The 20,815-nt window shown below is 39.0% G+C and overlaps 2 protein-coding genes across 3 annotated transcripts; both read right to left on the bottom strand.

Moving 5' to 3' along the window:
* Positions 1 to 161: 161 nt before the first annotated feature.
* LOC113323232 (cleavage stimulation factor subunit 77-like) lies at positions 162 to 9,277 on the bottom strand. 2 transcript variants are annotated; one of them, XM_026571513.1, is made up of 23 exons: positions 8,989 to 9,277; positions 8,803 to 8,880; positions 8,635 to 8,697; positions 8,301 to 8,410; positions 7,971 to 8,071; positions 7,175 to 7,236; positions 6,906 to 7,046; positions 6,530 to 6,658; positions 5,839 to 5,885; positions 5,516 to 5,579; positions 4,757 to 4,877; positions 4,514 to 4,572; positions 4,358 to 4,426; positions 4,122 to 4,262; positions 3,319 to 3,383; positions 3,055 to 3,151; positions 2,816 to 2,875; positions 2,344 to 2,496; positions 2,052 to 2,118; positions 1,857 to 1,973; positions 1,442 to 1,621; positions 833 to 1,057; positions 162 to 464 (listed from the first exon to the last, which is right to left on the bottom strand). In XM_026571513.1, the coding sequence occupies exons 1-23, from the start codon at positions 9,040 to 9,042 to the stop codon at positions 301 to 303; spliced, it is 2,367 nt and encodes a 788-aa protein (XP_026427298.1). In that variant the 5' UTR covers positions 9,043 to 9,277; the 3' UTR covers positions 162 to 300. The 2 variants fall into 2 exon arrangements, with proteins under 2 accessions (XP_026427298.1, XP_026427299.1); XM_026571514.1 differs by lacking the exon at positions 8,635 to 8,697.
* Positions 9,278 to 9,912: 635 nt separating this feature from the next.
* On the bottom strand, positions 9,913 to 10,659 carry LOC113324461. Its single transcript, XM_026572782.1, has 2 exons — positions 10,134 to 10,659; positions 9,913 to 10,049 (listed from the first exon to the last, which is right to left on the bottom strand). Exons 1-2 carry the CDS (start codon positions 10,657 to 10,659, stop codon positions 9,913 to 9,915), a joined length of 663 nt encoding a protein of 220 aa, XP_026428567.1.
* Between the last annotated feature and the right edge of the window lie 10,156 nt (positions 10,660 to 20,815).

Below are 20,815 nucleotides of genomic sequence, written 5' to 3'. Positions count from 1 at the left end.
GAAAAGTTCAAATGTGATGCAAAAGCGTACAAGGAAAAAAGAAGAAAGTATAATGGGAGTGGAGCAGCCGAGCAGGCACACTACGTGATTTAGTTTGAGCAGAAGCTCGCAAGTAAATGTGGGTTTTTTAGAATCCTAATGCTGTAGCCGGATATTGCCAATTTGCATAACTCTGGTGGGGTTGCCGCCTCACATTAAATTGCTTGAATTAATATAATACATCATTATGTTACATTTACAGAGCATACAAAAGAAGATAACATTAAGAATGTCAAAAGTGTGCACTTTAAGTTACATCAATCACTCAGTACTGCCGGACAACTCTCCTGAGAATGCACTTCCACCGCCGGATGCCGATCCAGTTTGTGAACTGGTCACTCCTCGAGCTTTCTGCATTTGTCTAATCTTGAAAAGATCCCTTGGAAGTGGTCGACTTTGGGTTAAGGTTTCATCTTCGTGTTGCCCTGAAAATAACAAAGATGCAAAACTCTTAATTGTCATAAACAAGAAATTAAACCTCAAAAAGTTTGAGCTGACTTCTCTTGATCCCGTCATCGTTGACTGCCAGAGGATTGTGCCCCGTGCCAACAAAAATAGGCAGTAGTAAAAAAAAAAGAGACGAACAAAAAACAAGTTTTAACTACTGTGGTATGATTCCAACTGCATCTATTTTATTTAATATTATCTTCCTTTTCTAAGCTGCTGCTGTTATTAGAGAACCAAGCAGCTTAGCCTCTATTGGGTTTCACTCCACTTTTGTTTTTCTACTCAAATTGATAATTCAAATGCTGCACAATAAGCTAAGTAAAGAATGCAAGAGAACAGTACATACTATCCATGTCTTTTCTCTTTCCTCCTGAGTGACTTTCTCTAGTTGATTTGAAAGGCACACCACCTGGGTTGGGGCGCGACTTGTTTGCACCAGAAAGATCACTCGTGCTAGGAGCAGGAGCTGATGACATTTGCTGATGGGGATTTCCTAATTTCGCTGTCTGTACAGGAGCAACATTACTCTGCAATAATATCGATAAAACTATGTCCACGTCCGGCGAAGGCCCTGTCATTGCAACACATTAACAGCCATGTTAAGCTAGGTGGATAGCAATATAAGGAACACGTGACAGCATATGTAACATATCTCCCTTTTATCTATTATATCAAGTCTTCTTTGAATTTAGACAACTTCAACACAGTGCAACAGTATGAATCATGGGCTTCATGTTACGGCCTGAATCACAATATGGGGTCAAATAGACCCTTAGAATACTAGAGCTAAAAACAGAACTCCCCAAATAGCAACATACTCAAAGATTTCTAGAGATGCACTCTTAGGTGGATTTAAAAAATATCTAAAGGCGGGCACAGCACAGGAAATCTTCAATCACGTCAAAGTAAAATGGTCATATTTGATGGATGAAAAAAGAAGATAATTAAGAAGTACCATCAACGGAGGGAAAGTGTGTTATAAATGCTACCAAAGCCGGAGGCAGCACTTTCAAAATGTCATTAAGTGCTTTTGTTGTTCCAGTCCCACCAGCTAAAGGGGCGGCAGGAGCAGGTATTACCGAGTTCGAAGCAGCTGGCAGTCCAGGTACCGTAGTGTTAGGAAGCAATGCAGCACCTGTATTCAAATGCAACAACTTGTTAGGCATGGCATATATAAATATACTGATAGATAACAGCAATGCCAAACTTATATGATTTGCTGACGAATATATACTTATTTCAACTTTTTTTTCTTGTTCTTTCAACATTGGTACAAAGATATCGTTGTTCGAACTTTGAGAGAGCATTTTCAATAATCCATGTGCTTAGATGATTTCCATAATTTTGAAAGTAAATATCTGGTTGTGTACCTTGTTTTTGCCTGGGGTCATAAATAATCATCCGAGAAGTATCTGGATAAATAACTTTAGCAGATGTGGTAGATGTTTTTGCATTATTTGGGTGTCCAGTTGAACCCTTTTCTGCACCTAAAAAGAGCATAACATGTATAAAATACTAACACTTAACACATATGATACCATAGAAGGTAAGGGAGATGATGGTACCTAGAGAGCCAACTCCATTTAATAGAATTGACTTTTCGGCCTTCTTATTAATATTTTTCACAAGCCACTGCAAAGGTTAAATCAACCGGTTGAAAACTCAGCCTTGAGAGAACCTTAGAAATGAAGCTAGCCAAAAAACAAGACAAGGAAAGATAAAAAGCTGCACAGAATTTTCAATGAGTAAATAGATTTTAATAACCTCAGTTGTTTTACAGAAAAGTAACTCGAGTAACAGAAAAATATATAACATCAATCAGCAAGAGCAGTTACCAGACACAAACCAATAATGTACCTCTTGACGTGCCAAATAATCCAGGTCTTTAGATGAGCACGGCCAAAGATCCATAAAACTGTACCTTGACACAACATCATGCAAAGAACTCTCGAATGCTGAGGATCCATCTTCACCTGTTCTAGAAAGAGCTTCTTTCCTCCTTTGCTCTACCTGAATCAATAAAAAGTGGGTGAGACTAGCACAAAGCCAACACTTCAAGCAGCGGAACTCATCATAACCAAGGACTTTAAATCATTATAATCAGCCAATTCAGCCAAAGACTGTAAACAATTTGGTGCCAATTATATGCAAGTTTTGAAAATTGCTTATTACTTCGGTTTTGAATCACTCAGTTGAACAACTGAGTTTGGACCAAAACAAGTCGAAAAGGTCAATGCATGAATAGCTAATGAAAAAACATTGCGGATTGATACCAAGTACCAACAAATTGTAGTAGGGCTAAGCTAAAATGGATGAGAGGGAGGCAAACCTTCAACATACTAGCCAGATCGCCGTATGTTTGCTCAAACTGGGTAAACCGCTTCCAGACCTGCAACAAACAGAACAACTAGAACATATGAAGAACCAGCACTGACCCACAAATACAAGTTCAAGGTGAATGAAGTAGTCCTTTGATCTGCGCCCAGTAACATGTCACAGATGAAAAATAAAGGGAGTTCATCGCAAAAGAACATCCAAAAGGTCCAAAGTGAAACTTAAGGATCATACCTCTACAGATTCCTCTGGTGGGAGCGAATTCAACGCCCTCTCAAATAAAGCACGAATATTCCTATCATCATTTAAACGGCACAAGAAATCTGCATATCTGTAACTTCATGTTAGGAAACAGATTTCGCGGATGCTATGATAGCTATCGTGTAAGATGTGCAGGTGGACATAATACGAGGTACCACCAACAAACAAACAAAATAGAGGACACCTGCGATTCCATCGATTTCTCACTAAAGGCAAGGAAAAGTATGTCTAACTTACTCAAGAACGTATCCAGGCTCATGCATAAATCTTTTCAAACCAGCTTCAAAGACATTGTGCGCCACCTGCAGCAACACAAAATGAAAGTCAATGGGGCCTCTAAAGAACATCTCTTTTACTCGCTTTATAGAAAAAATTGTTCAAAGACACAACAATATCCCTTATTTAATTGAACGTAACGCTTAATCCGTGATATAACAGAGCTAAAGTGCGAGAAGGTTTTTATTCTATAGTCTATGACTAGTCTGCTCCAACAATCTGCAGGTATTAGCTCAAGGGTCTAACAAAAAAGATTCATCCACGTCCTAATAAATTTCAGTATAACACTAAAGTGGCATCCTTCCCCACTCCATGAAGTTAATTTCTATAGCCTAGTTGTATGGGTCACACCTATGATGTACAGTAAATTTTTGGCATTATGGAGGTAAAGAACGTGGTGATGTTTTCTATATTGTACTTCACCACCTTAAAAATAGATAAATCTTCCCCTCTCCTGCTTCTTTCTTGCACACATTCTCAGCTTAGGCTACTAAATACGAGTGTATCAGCTAAATAGTGCTCCAGACAAACAAGTTGGTATGCACCGGCTTGTACATACTCCTCGTGGGGTTTGATATAACTTGCAGTTTCAATGATATCCAAAACTATTAGACTGGAACAGCACAGGACTAGCACCCATTATATATATGCTATGAAACCCAGCACTACATTTAGACAGAAAGAGGTTCTTTCTGGTGTAATAACTGAAAGCAATATTTGCAGAAACAAGATAAGGGTAGTAGCAAATTCAAATGCCAAATGACCTTTGGATCCTTGTCCAGACAAAACGCCATCATTGCATAAGCAACAAAGACATGATACGTGCAGTTTGGAGATTTACGAGCATCTAAGAAATATTTGCGAGCTGCTTCAACTCCTTCAGTTCTTCTCAGAAAACGGATAAACTGTAACCCAAAGCAATAAACACGAGGTGAGCATTGCAAAAAGTAGAATAACCAAGATATGTCGCCACCAGTTAAGAAAGTCAAATGCCGCTTACTTGTATGTGTGCCAATGCACTTGCATTGACCCCATCTCCTAATAGGCTCTCATACACTTTCTTAGCAGGCTGCATAAAGTAGAACTCACGTCAAAGAGGCAAATACCAGAGGACTAAGCAGAAAAATAAATGTAGCATGTCAGACTCTCTCTGCACCTGAATTGCTCCGCTGGATTCCTCCAGTTCAGCATAGGCATATCTCAGAACTTCAGAATCTAGCAAAAGAGAAGCAAATATGACGTACTTCAGACTTTCCACATACTTAAGATCCTCTACTAAATTTTGACTTGTTTGATAGTATACTTCTGTACAATCTATCAAGGTATAGGGTCTGACTTTGATACTAGCAACAAAGCAAATAAAATACATGTAAGAAAGAAGCAATGAAAGAGTAAATACCAGGTAAAGCTTTCAAAGCCTTCTGATATACTTTGATAGCAAGATCTATAGAACCATTTTTTGCATGCCATGTAGCATAGTCAAACCATATGTCCGGATAATGGTATAGATACATTAGACACTGCATAGCAATTGAGGAACTCCCTTGTAAATAATACATTGAGAAAAGACAAATTACTCGAACAAAAAGAGAAAGTTGAAAGATGTAAGGTTATATCTCATGGAGGCTAATCTCTTTAATCCCATTGATTGAAGTAAATGGTTACTAAACTTTGCAAAAGCTAAAATAACAGATACAGAAGAAAAGAAAATATTTTGTGGCGACCAGAGGTGGATAAACCATTAATATCAGCAACAGCACAAAAAAAAAAAATAGATAGTCCAAGACATTTTCACCATCATTGTTATAATGTGTCTACTGTCGAGGACTGCTATGAGAAAATAAATTTTAACAGAACGTCCTCGATCATACCAAGTACTAAAGAGAAGGGGGGATTCGACTATAAGACTGCGTGGAGCTTCAGTTTCTATTAAAATGTCTTAAAGGGAATATCGATCCACAGAAGATCACCCTAAATAAGAAAACAGAACCTAGAGACATCTAAACACCTTTCAAAAAATTGATGTATTCTGCACAACTCACAGACTTAAGTGTATAATTAAGAAAACATGCAATGCCGAATGACATGCCATTCAGTAGTTAAATCGTACAGAAATGCAAACCAAGTAGAACACACCACCACAACCCCACATGCGTACCTGCTCATAGGTGAGGGTAATTCGACTATTAGAAGATCCACTATCTATCCTTTGTGGGTTCCCTCTGAAAAGATAGTAAACACAGTTAATTAAATTTCAGATAATCTAAAGAGAGTGTCAGACAAGAAGATCAATCCAGAACTTGCATTCATAATCCTTTCTCAGAAGTGAATCAGATTCTCCCAATTTAAGAAAAATTAGACATCATGCAGGAGGGGAAAATATACATGAGATATAGAATTAGCCATAGGAAAGTCAAGTTATTTAGCGCAACACCCTAACTTTATTGTTGAATGAGAACATATAGTGGTGCAGTTTCTTACTTTTCGAAGGCCAAAAACCTTTTCCACGCCATGCATTGCTGCTCTTCCTGTGATAGGAGAAGAAACAATTAATTTCACGGCTACTCATCACGAACAACTTGTAAAGCAGTTTGCATCGAATCTACATAGTCGCTTCAGCTTATTAAATCATCCTCCTAGATAAGTGAGTAACCGAAAGCAAAAGCGAATAAAATGGTATGCCTGATATTCCTACAATTCCTGAGCTGAAGGAAGTTGCAAGATATTTTGACATCCAGATTCAGGTTTGATTCAAAAACTTCACAGGGTTTACCGAGCTCCACTGTAGCCAATTTGGCAAAGTAGACATCCTCGAACAAAGGTATCAAGGATGTCAAGATTCATGAACAGTCACATCCTTAACTTCTATTGCACCCACTCATACATTTCAATGCGGAAAACTTACAAAGACAAAATAAAAATACTGGAAATGAAGGACTCAAAGCATTAAGATATAGAAACCCATATGCAAGACATTATTAAGGTGGAAGTAAAGAAGGAAAAAAAACCGTGAATGTGAGTTCTAACTCTATCACTACAGATAACACAATTATGATGTTCACTGACAGAGACAAAGTTAGTATGATATTTGCAGTCATAGAATCAAATTGTAATCGTTCCAACATTTCATGATTGTAAAAAACACTTTACAGGGAAAAGACAAATAATCAACCTTGTAGGATCCAGAGGGGGGTACAGCAAGCATATTCCAATCAACGTCATCAACATATTTCTTTCGTTCTCTATAGACGGCCCTGGCACTGTTGTACTTTGGTTGGTATTCAGACACCAACCCTTTTGCCTGCAATATCAAACAAGTTGTATGATATTTAATACCATCTGGTATTTCATTACTGGTAGTAGAAAAGTATGCCATGTGACTATAAGGATTCTGTAGAGACATGCTGAAAAATAATTACAGAATCCAGATGGCAATTAGTAAAGCAAAGATAACATGTAGACCCTTCCTATTTCATAGGCATAACTAACAGAACCTCCTAACTGTTGGGACACTGATCCGACATCTCGAAATCAGATCAAAGAATTACCAGTGCACGGCTAACGGTATTCTCAAAATTTTCATAATCCTTCCACAGCTGCTCCACATGATGAGTAGGTGTTATGATAGCCTTTTGGTACACTTTCCTTATTGTAGTCATACGATGAGACTCTTCCTGTGGATTTGTAGCCTGCAAGAGAATCTTATAAAAGCTGTAAGAAAAGAAAGGAGAATCTGTTTGAATCACAAACTAGCTCAGCACTAAAAACCTATAAGCAAATAAGATACGGTATATGCAGATAAAAAGATATAACAGACCGGCAATGACTTCAAAAATGTGATGTATTCCATCCATACGGGCCCAGATGCAATGTCAGACCCTGATTGAACAAGAGAGCGGGAATTTTTTAGATAACTATGCACTACTAAATTGTATTGTCTACCAGAAAAATAATCATAGCTTGAGCATAGGGCACAACCCAGATTCGACAAGGATGTAGAAAGTTACATAATACTCTTACTATTAAAGAAGCAGAGGTTGATGAGCATGTTAAATCTACTTTCGATTCTTTTTAGTTGAAACTAACACTTTTAAAGCACTTAACGCAGTGACTATGGAAAGAAACACAAGGATCTCAACTCCATCTCCCAAAATTCCTACTCAACCAACATCCTAACAAAATGCTGCTGGAAAAACTTCTACAAGGTCTACAATTTCGAAAGGGATTCTAGTACTGTTGCATAGACTCATCATCACTTCCTCAGAAGGTACCACGAGGTATTCTATAAAGCAGCATGAACACTTAGCCAAATATAATCGAGTTAATGGCAATTTCGGACAGATATGTGGTGTTAATATGCAGTCAAATGACATCTAAAGTTCTAGGTGGTGTCCCAGTGTTTCACGTGATAACCTTTCATGAAAGCAGAAATTGCAAGTTCTGAGAAGGAACCACGGTAAAATGGGATGGCATAGACAAGCGATGATGTTTCTTGCTTTTTCTTGTCATCATATGTTTTGTTCACATCAATATATTTATACGTACTGTGGCAAAAGAAAAATTACGGGACAAAAATACAACCCTTCAAGAGAAAGCAGCAACCTTTCTCTTACCAACATAATTAAGCATAAACTCAAAGGCTTTCTTAGTCTCTTCCTGTCCCTCTGCTCCCTTCTTGTCATTGACTTTCCTTATAAAACGAATATAGCATCGCCTACACATCCAAAGTTAGCAAAATATTAATAGAGGCTGTTTAATGCTGAAAAAAATAAGTATATATCATTAACCTATCCATTCTGCTAAGTACAGATCCACAGACTTTCTCTTTCTTCTTTTTGCAACACTGGAACAAGTGAGCAGTCCGGATATTATATACAAATCTACTAAAATTTCATTTTCTTCTTTTTGCAATACGAGAACAAGTGGGCATCCCAAATATTTACCAGAGAGCAATTTGTCGACAGTCAAATAAACAACGACTGAATATCTGTTTTATTGCATCGTCATTATTTACAATCATGTGTGCCTCCACATACTGCTTCCAATATTTAGCCTGCAAAGGACAAACAATTAGATACACTCCCTCAGATATGCAATAAATTTTGCATCATCGGAGTGAATAACAACACTGGGTTGTCATTTGGAAAGTTGAAACTCACACAAACGTTAATTCAGCCGTTTATTAAAATAACTCTTCAGACCAAACAGGGAAAACAAATGCAACAGTCTTTTAAATCATTGGTTTAAAGGTAATGATTTGACAATCAAGGAACTTACAGCTGTAGGAAATGTTGAGAGAAGTTGTTCATATAACTGCACAGCTTCAGTTATAGGCAAACCCTACATAACTTACCCAATTACTCCACATAAATAAGAACCCAATACTTCACAATGTGGAATTATGCAAAACAAAAAAAAAATCGAATGTGAATATGAGTTACTCACCAGACCTTCGCTTGCTAGAATTTCTGAGGCTTCTACATTGTACTTATCAACCAATAAAACATCTCTGGCTTTTTTTTCCTGTAACAAATTAAACCCACCCAAAAAAGATCAATTCTTTTTCTTCTAAATATATGATTTAATTGAATAAGTGTAGAATATAATCAAAATCAATGTGTAAATTAAAACCTTAGTTTCAGATCCACTTTGATTTTCAACTTTAATTCCTCTTTCATCTGCCATATTCTATCGCTACCGAGTTCTATAATTTACGCTGTTTTAGGGTTTCCACTGTTTGTTAATCAAGACTATTGTTAGTCTCTATTCGCGAGAGATTTTTGCATAAAGCTTTCTCCCGCGAAAATTAATCGCATGGGTTTAAAAGTGGAAGAAGATACTGGAGTCACCTGGACATATGAGTAGGGAGAGATTAGATCGACTGACTGACTGCCCTAGAATAGCAGTCAGTAAAGGCCGTGTGCCGGGAAAAAATTACACACAACACAGGAAGGTCGTGTGGTAATTCATAATTACTGCTTACTACTCCCCTCGTTTTAGAAGGGTGTGTTTCCAATATTCCTATTTTATTATTTTTAATAGGAAAGAAAATTCATTAAATTTTTAAAATTCTTATACATATAGCTTCTCCTTGATAAGAGAATCAAGCCACATAGGGGTCTCATTAGACCAACAAGAAATGGATGCCATGCTGATTGCATTTTTTGATAGTAAATCTGCAGCACAATTTGTTCCTCTGGGTACACAGCTGATTACCTATTTATTGAGAACTTTTAATAACTCAACACAGTCTCTAATTATTGCATTGTTCTTCCATTTAACAGCTCCTATACTTTCATTAATTGCATTGATAATATTGGCACAATCTTCTTCCGGATGAACCTTAGATAGTCCAACCCTTCTTGCTATTTGAATTGCTTCAAGTAAAGCCAATGCCTCTGCCTGTTCTGCATCCTCTGCTACTGCTGGGATGTACCAAGCCCCTTTGAAGACACCTGCATCATTTACCGTGATTAGTCCAGATCCCATACATTTTGTTTCTTTGCAAAAAGAGACATCAAAATTTATTTTATGAAATCCTTCAGCTGGAGCAGTTCATTGTACTGCTATTCTTCCACTCTGCACTTGAATCTTATTAGCTTTTACCTTAGCCAAGTGTTCATTCCACTCAAGAATAGACTTCTTGATTTGTTGAACTGTAGCATTTATCTGAATCTGTATATTATCAAAAACTACAACACATCTCATTTTCTAAACATACCACAGGACATAAATAAAGCTAACAAGATTATTATGGACACGAGGGACATTATTACCATTATTAATAGTAAGCCAGCTAGTAATCCAATCTGTCATATCTTGACCTATAGTTGTATCAAGATTAGGAATCTCCGTAGCATCCCAGATCAACTTAGTCACATGACAATCTAGGAACAAATGATTTATAGATTCCACTTCCCTATGGCAAAGAGGAAAAATGGTATCCACATTGTGCATGTATCTAGCTATTCTATCCCTAACAGGTAGACACTTATGAACACATTTCCAAAGAAAGTGCAAAATTATTTGAGGCAGGTCAAGTTTCCAGAACAGCTTCCAAGGAAAATTTAGAGGAGGATCAGAGGAGGTAGTAACATTAGTTACTTCATCAACAACTCTGTAAGCAGTTTTAACAGAGAATAAACCATTGTCAGCTGGTTTCCAAATTAACCTATCTGCACCATTTAAAGGAATTCTTATTTTACATATCTCATTAACAATATTACTATCAAATAACACATTTAACATATCAATATTCCAAGTGTTACTATTAGGAACCATAAGCTGATCCACAGTTTCCATGTTGCTAGACATAAACCTAAAGGGGAGGGTTCCAGATATAGTTGGAACCCAAATGTCTTTCCAAATGGAAATATTTTCCTATCACCTACTTCCCAGCAGTAATGTTGTTTAATGATATCAATGCCTCTGCATATACCCTTCCAAACCCAACTACCATTAGTATTGCAGACATGAAGAGGATTACTGTTTGGGAAATATTTGGAGCTCAAAAGTTTTACGCATTCAACATCTTTTTCAGTAAGTATTCTCCATGCAAGTTTTGCAAGGAGAGCACTATTTAGCTTAGCATTTTTTTTGATATTGAGACCCCCTAAAGCTTTAGGTTTAGCTACAATATCCCATTTTTTTTGGAAACCAACCTTTACCCCCTTGCTTTTTGTTCCACCAAAAATTCCTATGGATTCCGTCTAGCTTATCAGTAAGTTTTTTAGGCATTGGAAAGACAGCTAAGTGATGGGAATCTAGTGTACATAACACAGACTGGACCATAACAGTTCTAGTTGGCTGGTTCATGTTCTTACCTTTCCAAGTGGTTAATCTATCAGGTAAATGCTTAAAGGTTTCCATTTTGTCTTGCTAGATCAGGATTGGAACTCCTAGATATTTATCCTTGAGGCCAAGGGTCTTAATGTTGAGAATGTTACTGATTTGCCTTATATCATTACCATCCATCTTAGGGGAGAAAGCCATACCTGATTTATCATAGTTAATGGACTGCTCACTATACTTACTGAAGTTCCTTATAATGTTGTCCAACTGCCTAGCTCCTTGGGTAGTTTCCTTAGCAAAGATAAGACAGTCATCTGCGAAAAAATAGATGACTGACAAAGGGGCTAGAATTAGTAACTTTTATACCCTGCAACATTCTATCATTTTCAGCTTTGATTAGTAATCTTGAAAAACAATCCATCACAATAATGAAAAGATAGGGAGATAAGGGATATCCCTGTCTGAGACCCATTGTAGGGTAGAATACCTCACCTGGTGAACCATTAAGAAGAACAGAAGCAGAGACAGTTGAAATACACTCCATAATCATAGTACACCAATCATCATGAAATCCAAGTTTCCTAAGAATAGCTATCAAAAATTTCCACTAAATCCTTTCAAAAGCTTTTGACATATCTAATTTGACATCCATAAGACCTTTTGTTGCTTTACAGATCCTCATGGTATGAACTAACTCATGGGAAATAACTATATTATCAGTAATTTGCCTAGATGTGAGAAAAGATGCTTGGTAGGGACTTATGAATTTATCCATCACCTTCTTAAGTCTACTAGCTAATAACTTACTAATAAGTTTATAAGCTACATTACTTAAACTAATTGTCCTAAAATCCTGAGGATGTTTTGGAGTATTAGTTTTGGGAATTAGACTTATGAAACTATGGTTTAGCTGCTTTAAAATATGTTTAGAGTGAAAGAAAGCTTGAACCATCTTTACAGTGTCTTCTCCAACTACAGACCACATTTTTTGATAAAACTCAGGTGGATAAATGATGAGTGCCAAATAATGTATATATTTATCCTTTTTTGTTGGCATTTTAACTCATCTTTTATGCATTAATTCTACATTTTATCCCATATTCTGTATTTTCATTGTTTTCAAGAATAAATATTTTTCTTACTTAATTTTTGCATTTTTAGGTAATAAATAAAGATTGGATGAGTTGCGGAGCAAAAAGAGCAGAAAAGTGGTGAAAAGCCGGGAGAAATTACGCAAGGAGGCCGCAAAGAATGGAGCGCACGTCCAAAAAGCTGGAAATGGGCTCAAGAAGAAGAAAGTTGTTCTTAAAGAAGAAGTGGGCTCAAGGTTTTCCAAGCCCAAACTCATTTCCCAAACCCAAATCCATACCCGCTTGCGTCTTCAGCCGTCAGATCAGTTCTCAGAAGCATCCGACGGTCGCTCCCTTGCTGTACATCGAAGTTTGATATCTCCGCCTAACACTACAACACCTAACTCCATCTGGCGTCGTTGATTTTGTTGTATTATATAATCCAGCGGTCGTTACAAGCTTCACTTCATCTCACCGTCCGATTGATCTTTCATCTCCCTATCCCACGGCTTAGTCTCGCTGAACATCAAAAATCGATGCACTCGCCTCACACCCAAGTGTCGAACACCCTAGACCTCAAACAAACGCACCCTTCCCCTTTCTCCATCGAACCCATCTCCTCCATCACCCCCCTCTGCAGAACCACCATACTCCGTACCACCACCTCACCCCAAATCACTCCACTATTTTCTCCCCAACTCTACTCTACCTAAGCCCATCATCACCATCACGTACCATCTCTTTAGCATCACTAATTTCTCCAATTTCTCATCGCTCTGCTCACTGAAACCCTAGGTGAGAAATTGGGGATATAAGTGATGATTAAAGCAACAATTGGAGCATGAGAGGAACGAGAAGAAGCAGGAGAAGAGTGGGTCGACGAGATGGAGCGAGTATCTCATCAACAGTAGGTAAATCAATTTCACCAAACCCTAGTTCTACTGATTTTGGGGGAAAATTGGGGGAAAACCCTAAATGGGTAATTGGGTATAAATTGGTGTTGTGTGGAGTGTGTGAGAGACACTGTGTATCTCTCTGGACTAGCCAGTAGAGAATTTGCTACAAATTTTTATGAATTTCAATTTCAGTGCTTATCAGTTAACAAGTTGAAAATTGCATATATTTTTAGTTATCTCAAATGTTGCTAGTTGTGTATGAATCATCTGTGTTAATGTATGTATGTTGCTACATCATGGTTAGCATGAGCTAATCAGCATCAGGCCAAGGCTAAGTGAAGCCTTGTGCACTGTCAAGTGACTAGAAGCTAGGATAGTTACTTCCTTGTATGTTTTGATTGAGCAAATGAGAGATACCAATGCTCATAGAGCCTGTGATTGGCTGTACTGTCAAAAGACAGCCAATGCTAGGGGCAGACTAGTGAGCAAATTGGTATTCTTCCATTTCTAGATGTATGCATAGGAACAAACACAACCTAGAAACATGTCATTTGATTAGGACACAAGGTGGATCCTAAGCCTTGGCTTAACCACCAATCCCTTCTCAGTAACTTGCATTTTCAGTCCTGTGTGCTTTCAACTCAGTTAATTTTCTTGCCTTTTATTTTCTTGCACTTTGTAGCTTCTGTGCACTGAAGTCAGTGCACAATCCTCACTCTGCCCTTGGCTTCCAAGCCTTGGTTCTTTGCTAATTTACCTTGTCTGTTATCTTTCCCTGCTGTGGTTCTTGTCTGTATGCCATATTGCTCTGCCTTGCATCATCACTACACACTTTAGCTAGGAAAACTTCTTGTATGCTCCTCTCCCTGTGGACAAACCCCTACTCACCCTTTTATTACAAATCTTGGCCTTGTATACTTGCAAGTGTTTTGTGTGCTTCCCATTTTCACACCAAGTTTTTGGCGCCGCTGCCGGGGAGCTGGCTGCCATATTTTTGAAGTTTTCATAGCTGTTGTGGCCTTGTTGTGCTTGCATAGTTGTGTGTGTTCATTGCTATCTTGTTCACTTGCTAACTGCTGCTGGAGCTGTGCATTATTTGTTGTTGCTGCCAAGCCTGCTGCTGCTGTTGCTGCTGCTGCTGCTGCTGTTGTTGCTGCTGCCAAGCCTGCTGCCAAGCCAACTGGGCTGCCAACTGAAGCTGTCAACTGGGCTTGTGCACCCTCTGCTGCTGGGCTCTGCTCCAACCTTTGTTGATGGGCTTCAACCAACTGAGCTGGGCTTAGTAACCTCATTCTCTGCTGGGCTTCGCTGCAGATTCTGCTGGGCTTGTGTTGCTGAGTCACTTCAATTGCTGCTGGGCTTGAGCGTGAGCTGCTTAGGACGATCCTAAAGCCCAACTGGGCTGTGCAACTAAAAGGGGACTAAAAGCCTATTTTTGGGCTTCCCTCCAAAAACCAAGTAAGCCTAAACCATGAGTAACCCACTTGGGCCTCATTAAATATTCAATTTGGGTATGTAATAATTAATTTATTTTTTAATTTGGGATTGTAATAATTATTTTCATTTTTTTTTTTGTATTTTCTTTTTCTTTTATTTTCTTTTATTTTTCTTTTATGGGCTTGTAATTATCATTATTGTTTTTATTTTCTTTTATGGGTTGTGCTAATTTATGCTAGGTTTAGTTCAAAAACTCTTCCAAAGCCCAATTTTAGACCAAAAACAAAACCCCTTCTTTAAACCAAAACCCATTCAAAAACCAAATCTTCATAACCCTTGTGGGCCAAACTGTTTCCGATTGCTCTGTCTGACCAACATGTTAGTTAAGGTACCTACTAGGACATGATTGTGACCTACAGAGACCAGACAAACAGACTTGTTAGAATTAACCCAGACGAACCTATCGAAATTCTAAGTTCTGAGGGAGACAGTCCAGATCAACCAGAAACAATGGGAGAACCCCGTACCCTCAAGGATTATATGTACCCAACTAGAGCCAGTCAACCTTCTTGTATTGTGCTACCCGAGGCTAACGGCCATTATGAGCTGAAATCAAGCACAATACAGATGCTTCCTATTTTTAGAGGTGTTGAGAATGAAAACCCGTACCACCACGTGAGAGAATTCGAGGAAATTTGTGGAACTCTGCGTTTCACTCAAATGTCCGACGAAACCCTAAAGTTAAGCCTTTTTCCTTTCTCCCTGAAAGATAAGGCAAAGGCCTGGCTCTATGCTTTACAGCCTCAATCCATCATGACATGGGATGACCTCATAAAGGAGTTTTTCAAAAAGTTTTTCCCGAACCACAAGACTGCGACAATTCGTCAAAGTCTGAATAGCTTTGTGCAATTAGAAGGTGAGACCTTAGCTAGATACCTGGAGAGATTCAATGAATTATTGCTCCAATGTCCCCATCATGGTTTTGAAAAATGGAGACTTGTGCAAATTTTGTATGAAGGTCTAGATGTGTCCACCCGAACAACGGTTGAGTCGATGTGTAATGGTCTATTCGTAGATAAAACTGCTGATGCTTCTTGGGACTTCTTGATTGAAGTAGCTGAAAAGACGCAACAATGGGAGTCCATCCGTGAAACCAGAAAGACTACATCCGAAGCAAAGGCTTTTAGGATTGAAGCGGATTTTGAGGGAAGAGCAAACATGGCATCAATAGTTAGGAGATTAGAAGAGTTAGAACTACATAAAAATTCAAAACCTTCCACCACTACTCTCCGAGAACATGTCGCTTCGTCTGTTTGTGCTGCTTGTAACGACCCCAACCATCAATTCCAAAATTGTCCAGATTTGCTTGCAGTCCAGGAGTCTAGGCTTGAACAGGCACATGCCATGTTTCAAAAACCAGAGCATAACCCTTATTCACAGACCTACAATCCAGGATGGAGAAACCACCCTAACTTTTCATGGTCAAAAGGACCCACTCAAGGAGGACCATATCAACCTAACCAGAGCTATCAAAACAATCAGGGATATCAGAACAATCAAGGTTATCAACACCCGAGAAACCCTCAACAACAATCAAACTCTCAACAACAATCATATCCTCAACACAATACCGACAAGAGATTGTCCACCTTAGAGGAGATGTTCCAGAGTTTGATGCAAAGTCAGAAAAATCTAGATCAAAAGATGGATCAAATATGTGAGAGAGAAAAGGGTAAACTTCCGAGCCAACCCCAACAAAATCCAAAGAGGATATTTCAAACAGGCACAACATCCTGCACTGAAACCTCACCTGATCAAATCCATGCCATTACCACCCTCCGAAGTGGTAAAGTCATCGAGAACAACGTAGGCGAACCTAATGAGTCTGATACAAATTCCACGTTGTCTCCACAACCCCAGAAAACCAAAGAATCTGAGCAAGTTGGAAAATCTGACAATTCTACTGCTGTGAATGTCCCTTTGCCAACTCATCTTCCTGTTGCTCCATATCCTCAGAGGTTAGTTCGCCAACAGATAAGCAACCATTACAATGAGATGTTAGATCTGTTCAAGAGAGTCAACATCAACATTCCTTTTCTTGAAGCAATCAAGCAAATCCCTGCTTATGCCAAATTCCTCAAAGACTTGTGCACTCAAAAGCGCAAGCTCAATGTGCAAAAACGTGCTTTCTTAGCTGAGCAGGTGAGTTCCATCATTCTGAACAAAACTCCACCCAAGTTTAGGGATCCAGGATGTCCAACAATTTCTTGCACTATAGGAGAACACACGGTCAATAAAGCGTTATTAGACCTAGGTGCAAGTGTTAACCTACTGCCATATTCTGTTTATGAGCAGTTAGGTCTTGGGGAGTTGAAGCCAACATCTATCACTCTACAACTGGCATACCGATCTGTCAAGATTCCTCGTGGAGTGGTCGAAGACGTTTTGATCAAGGTTGACAAATTCTATTTTCCCGTAGACTTCATTGTCTTAGACACTCAACCTGTGCAAAACCCAGACTGTCACATTCCTGTCATCTTAGGACGTCCTTTCTTGGCTACGTCCAACGCGATCATCAACTGTCGGAATGGAGTGTTAAAACTGTCTTTTGGTAACATGACGGTAGAATTGAATGTGTTCGATATTAGTCAACAACCTGTGAATCTTGATGATGATGATGTGCATGAAGTTAATATGATTGAAGGATTAATGCAAGATTCGTTGACTAACATTCTATCCGTCGACCCCTTTCAAGCATGTATGGAGAACTTTAACCCTGATTCCTATGATGATGCATACTGTAGTGACGTCCTATCTCTGCTCGAATCTGTACCTCAAATGGACGTCACTGAAAGGAAATATGAAATGGAACCACCCCTACTCTCTGATTCCAAGCTTATTCCATCCATTGTTGAGCCACCCAAGCTTGAATTGAAAACGTTGCCTAGTACGTTGAAGTACGCATTCCTAGGTTCTTCTGATACTTTACCTGTCATTATTTCATCATGTTTAGACACGGAACAGGAAAGTAAGCTTTTAGAAGTACTTAAGGAACACAAAGAGGCCTTAGGATGGACCATCTCAGATCTCAAAGGAATTAGTCCCACCATCTGCATGCACCACATTAACCTTGAAGAGAATGCCAAACCATTGAGGGAAATGCAAAGGAGACTTAATCCTAACATGAGAGATGTAGTCAAAGGAGAGATCCTGAAACTAATTGATGCGGGTATCATATACCCAATTCCCGATAGCAAATGGGTTAGTCCCATTCAAGTTGTGCCTAAGAAGTCAGGCATTACTGTTGTTCAGAACGACAAGAATGAATTAGTCCCTACTCGTACAACCACAGGATGGCGAGTATGCATCGACTACAGGAAGTTGAACACAGTAACAAGGAAGGATCACTTCCCGCTCCCTTTCATTGACCAAATGCTAGAACGTGTGTCTGGACACAGTCACTACTGTTTTCTAGATGGCTTTTCCGGTTATAACCAAATTCACATTGCTCCAGAAGATCAGGAAAAAACTACATTCACGTGTCCATTTGGGACGTTTGCTTATAGACGTATGCCCTTCGGGTTGTGTAATGCACCTGCTACTTTTCAGCGTTGCATGATGAGCATTTTTTCTGACATGATAGATAGTTTTCTCGAGATCTTTATGGATGATTTCTCTGTTTTTGGTTCCTCGTTTGACGAATGTTTGAATCATCTTGCCCTCGTGATATCCAGATGTAAAGAAAAGAACCTTGTTCTAAATTGGGAAAAATGCCATTTTATGGTGAATTCAGGAATAGTTCTAGGACACATCATCTCAGAGAAAGGAATTGAAGTGGATAAAGCTAAAGTTGACCTCATTCAACATCTACCACAACCTTGCTCTGTGAAGGAGATCAGATTATTTCTAGGTCATGCTGGTTTTTACCGGCGATTCATCAAAGATTTCAGCAAAATCTCCAGACCTCTGTGCAGTCTTCTCTCCAAAGATGTTGCCTTCAATTTCGATGCTGCTTGTGTGAAGGCATGGGAGGAATTAAAAACCCTTCTCACCACCGCTCCTATAGTCCGACCACCCGATTGGAAGCTTCCGTTCGAACTTATGTGTGATGCCTCTGATTATGCTGTTGGTGCTGTTTTAGGACAGCGAGTTGATAGACTACCATATGTGATATACTATGCTAGCAAAACCCTTAATGATGCCCAACTCAATTATTCAACTACCGAGAAGGAATTGCTTGCCGTCGTTTTCGCATTAGACAAGTTTAGATCTTATCTGATAGGGTCTAAGATCATCATATACACAGACCACGCGGCTTTGAAGTATCTTCTTTCCAAGAAGGATGCTAAAGCTCGCCTTATTCGATGGATACTCTTATTACAGGAATTCGATCTCGAAATCCGTGATAAGAAAGGATGTGAGAATGTGGTTGCTGATCATTTGTCTAGATTAACTTTAGAGTCTATTGATGAATCTGAGCTGATTAGAGAATCATTCCCAGATGAACAGCTGATGTCTATCTCAGACCTTCCTTGGTTTGCTGATATTGTTAACTACCTCGCTACAGGTAGGATGCCCTCACGTTGGTCGAGACAAGACCGCTCTAAATTCCTGGCTGAAGTCAAACATTTCCTTTGGGATGACCCATATTTGTTTAAGTACTGTCCAGACCAAATCATTAGGAGATGCGTCCCCAACACTGAACAGAAAGATGTGATATCTTTCTGTCATGACCAAGCATGTGGAGGCCATTTCAGTGCCAAGAAAACCGCTGCAAAGATCTTGCAGTGTGGATTCTATTGGCCATCATTGTTCAAGGATTGCCATGATTATTGTGTTGCTTGTGAACGCTGTCAAAAGCTAGGAAGCATTTCGAGGAGAAACATGATGCCATTGAACCCCATTTTGATTGTGGAGATTTTTGATGTTTGGGGGATAGACTTCATGGGTCCATTTCCCATGTCTGACAGCAAGTTGTACATCCTAGTCGCAGTTGATTACGTTTCTAAGTGGGTAGAAGCCATAGAAACCAGAACAAATGACCACAAGGTGGTCCTTTCATTTCTAAAGGAAAACATATTTGCACGTTTTGGTACCCCTAGAGCTATCATCAGTGACGGTGGATCACATTTCTGCAATAGGCACTTCGATTTTTTAGTACGCAAGTATGGAATAACTCACAAGGTTGCTACTCCGTACCACCCTCAGACTAGTGGACAAGTGGAAGTGTCTAATAGGGAAATTAAGCACATTCTGGAGAAGACGGTCAACCCGTCCAGGAAAGATTGGTCATTGAGATTGAATGATGCTTTGTGGGCCTATAGAACAGCTTATAAGACACCAATTGGCATGTCCCCCTATCGTCTAGTGTATGGAAAGCCGTGCCATCTACCTGTGGAATTAGAACATCGTGCCTACTGGGCAATCAAAGAGCTGAACTTCTCTCTGGACGAAGCTGGAATTCAACGGAAACTTCAACTCAACGAGTTGGAAGAATTGAGAAATGAGGCTTATGATAGTGCCAAGCTGTACAAGCAAAAGATGAAGATGTTTCATGACAAGCGTATTCTACGCAAATCCTTCACTCCTGGTCAGAAAGTCTTGCTGTATGACTCCCGATTACATCTTTTTCCAGGAAAACTACGTTCCAGATGGAAGGGACCGTACCTAGTACGCAAAGTTTTTCCTCATGGAGCTGTAGAGTTGGAGGATGTCTCCAACAAGAACGTTTTCAAAGTCAACGGGCAGAGATTAAAGCCATTCCTTGAGCCATTTCCACCCGACATTGAAACAACCAACCTGGAGGACCCAGTCTATGTGGACTAAACTGGTCCACTCTTTCCCTAAATAACCAAAAAAGTTTTCCAACTCTTTCCCTAAAAACCAAAATTTTTCGTTTTCCCATCAAAACCAAAATTTTCTTGTAGATAATGTGTTAGTTAAATTTCCCTTTGTGTATATTTTGTGCTCATCCATTGTGACTCCTAATATGATGGATTTTTGCCTTGAATAACGGAGTTTTAATCAAGTTTTAATCAAGTTTTAATCGAGTTGCCGCCGTCCAATCGGGTATTCTCTCTCCTTTTACTCTACTCAGCATGTCCCTCTTCATATATTGTTTTATAATTCTTTCCATACTTTGAAACATTGAGGACAATGTTTAGTTTAGGTTTGGGGGTATAGAGTAGATACTTTGATAATTTGCCATAATTGAAAACGAACTCCTTCTTCTTTTTGAAAAAATTGAAAAATTCCAAAAAAAAA

The sequence above is a fragment of the Papaver somniferum genome, chromosome 11 (assembly GCF_003573695.1).
Source record: "Papaver somniferum cultivar HN1 chromosome 11, ASM357369v1, whole genome shotgun sequence".
Lineage (NCBI taxonomy): Eukaryota > Viridiplantae > Streptophyta > Magnoliopsida > Ranunculales > Papaveraceae > Papaver > Papaver somniferum.
This window is presented reverse-complemented; position numbering and strand designations above follow the sequence as displayed.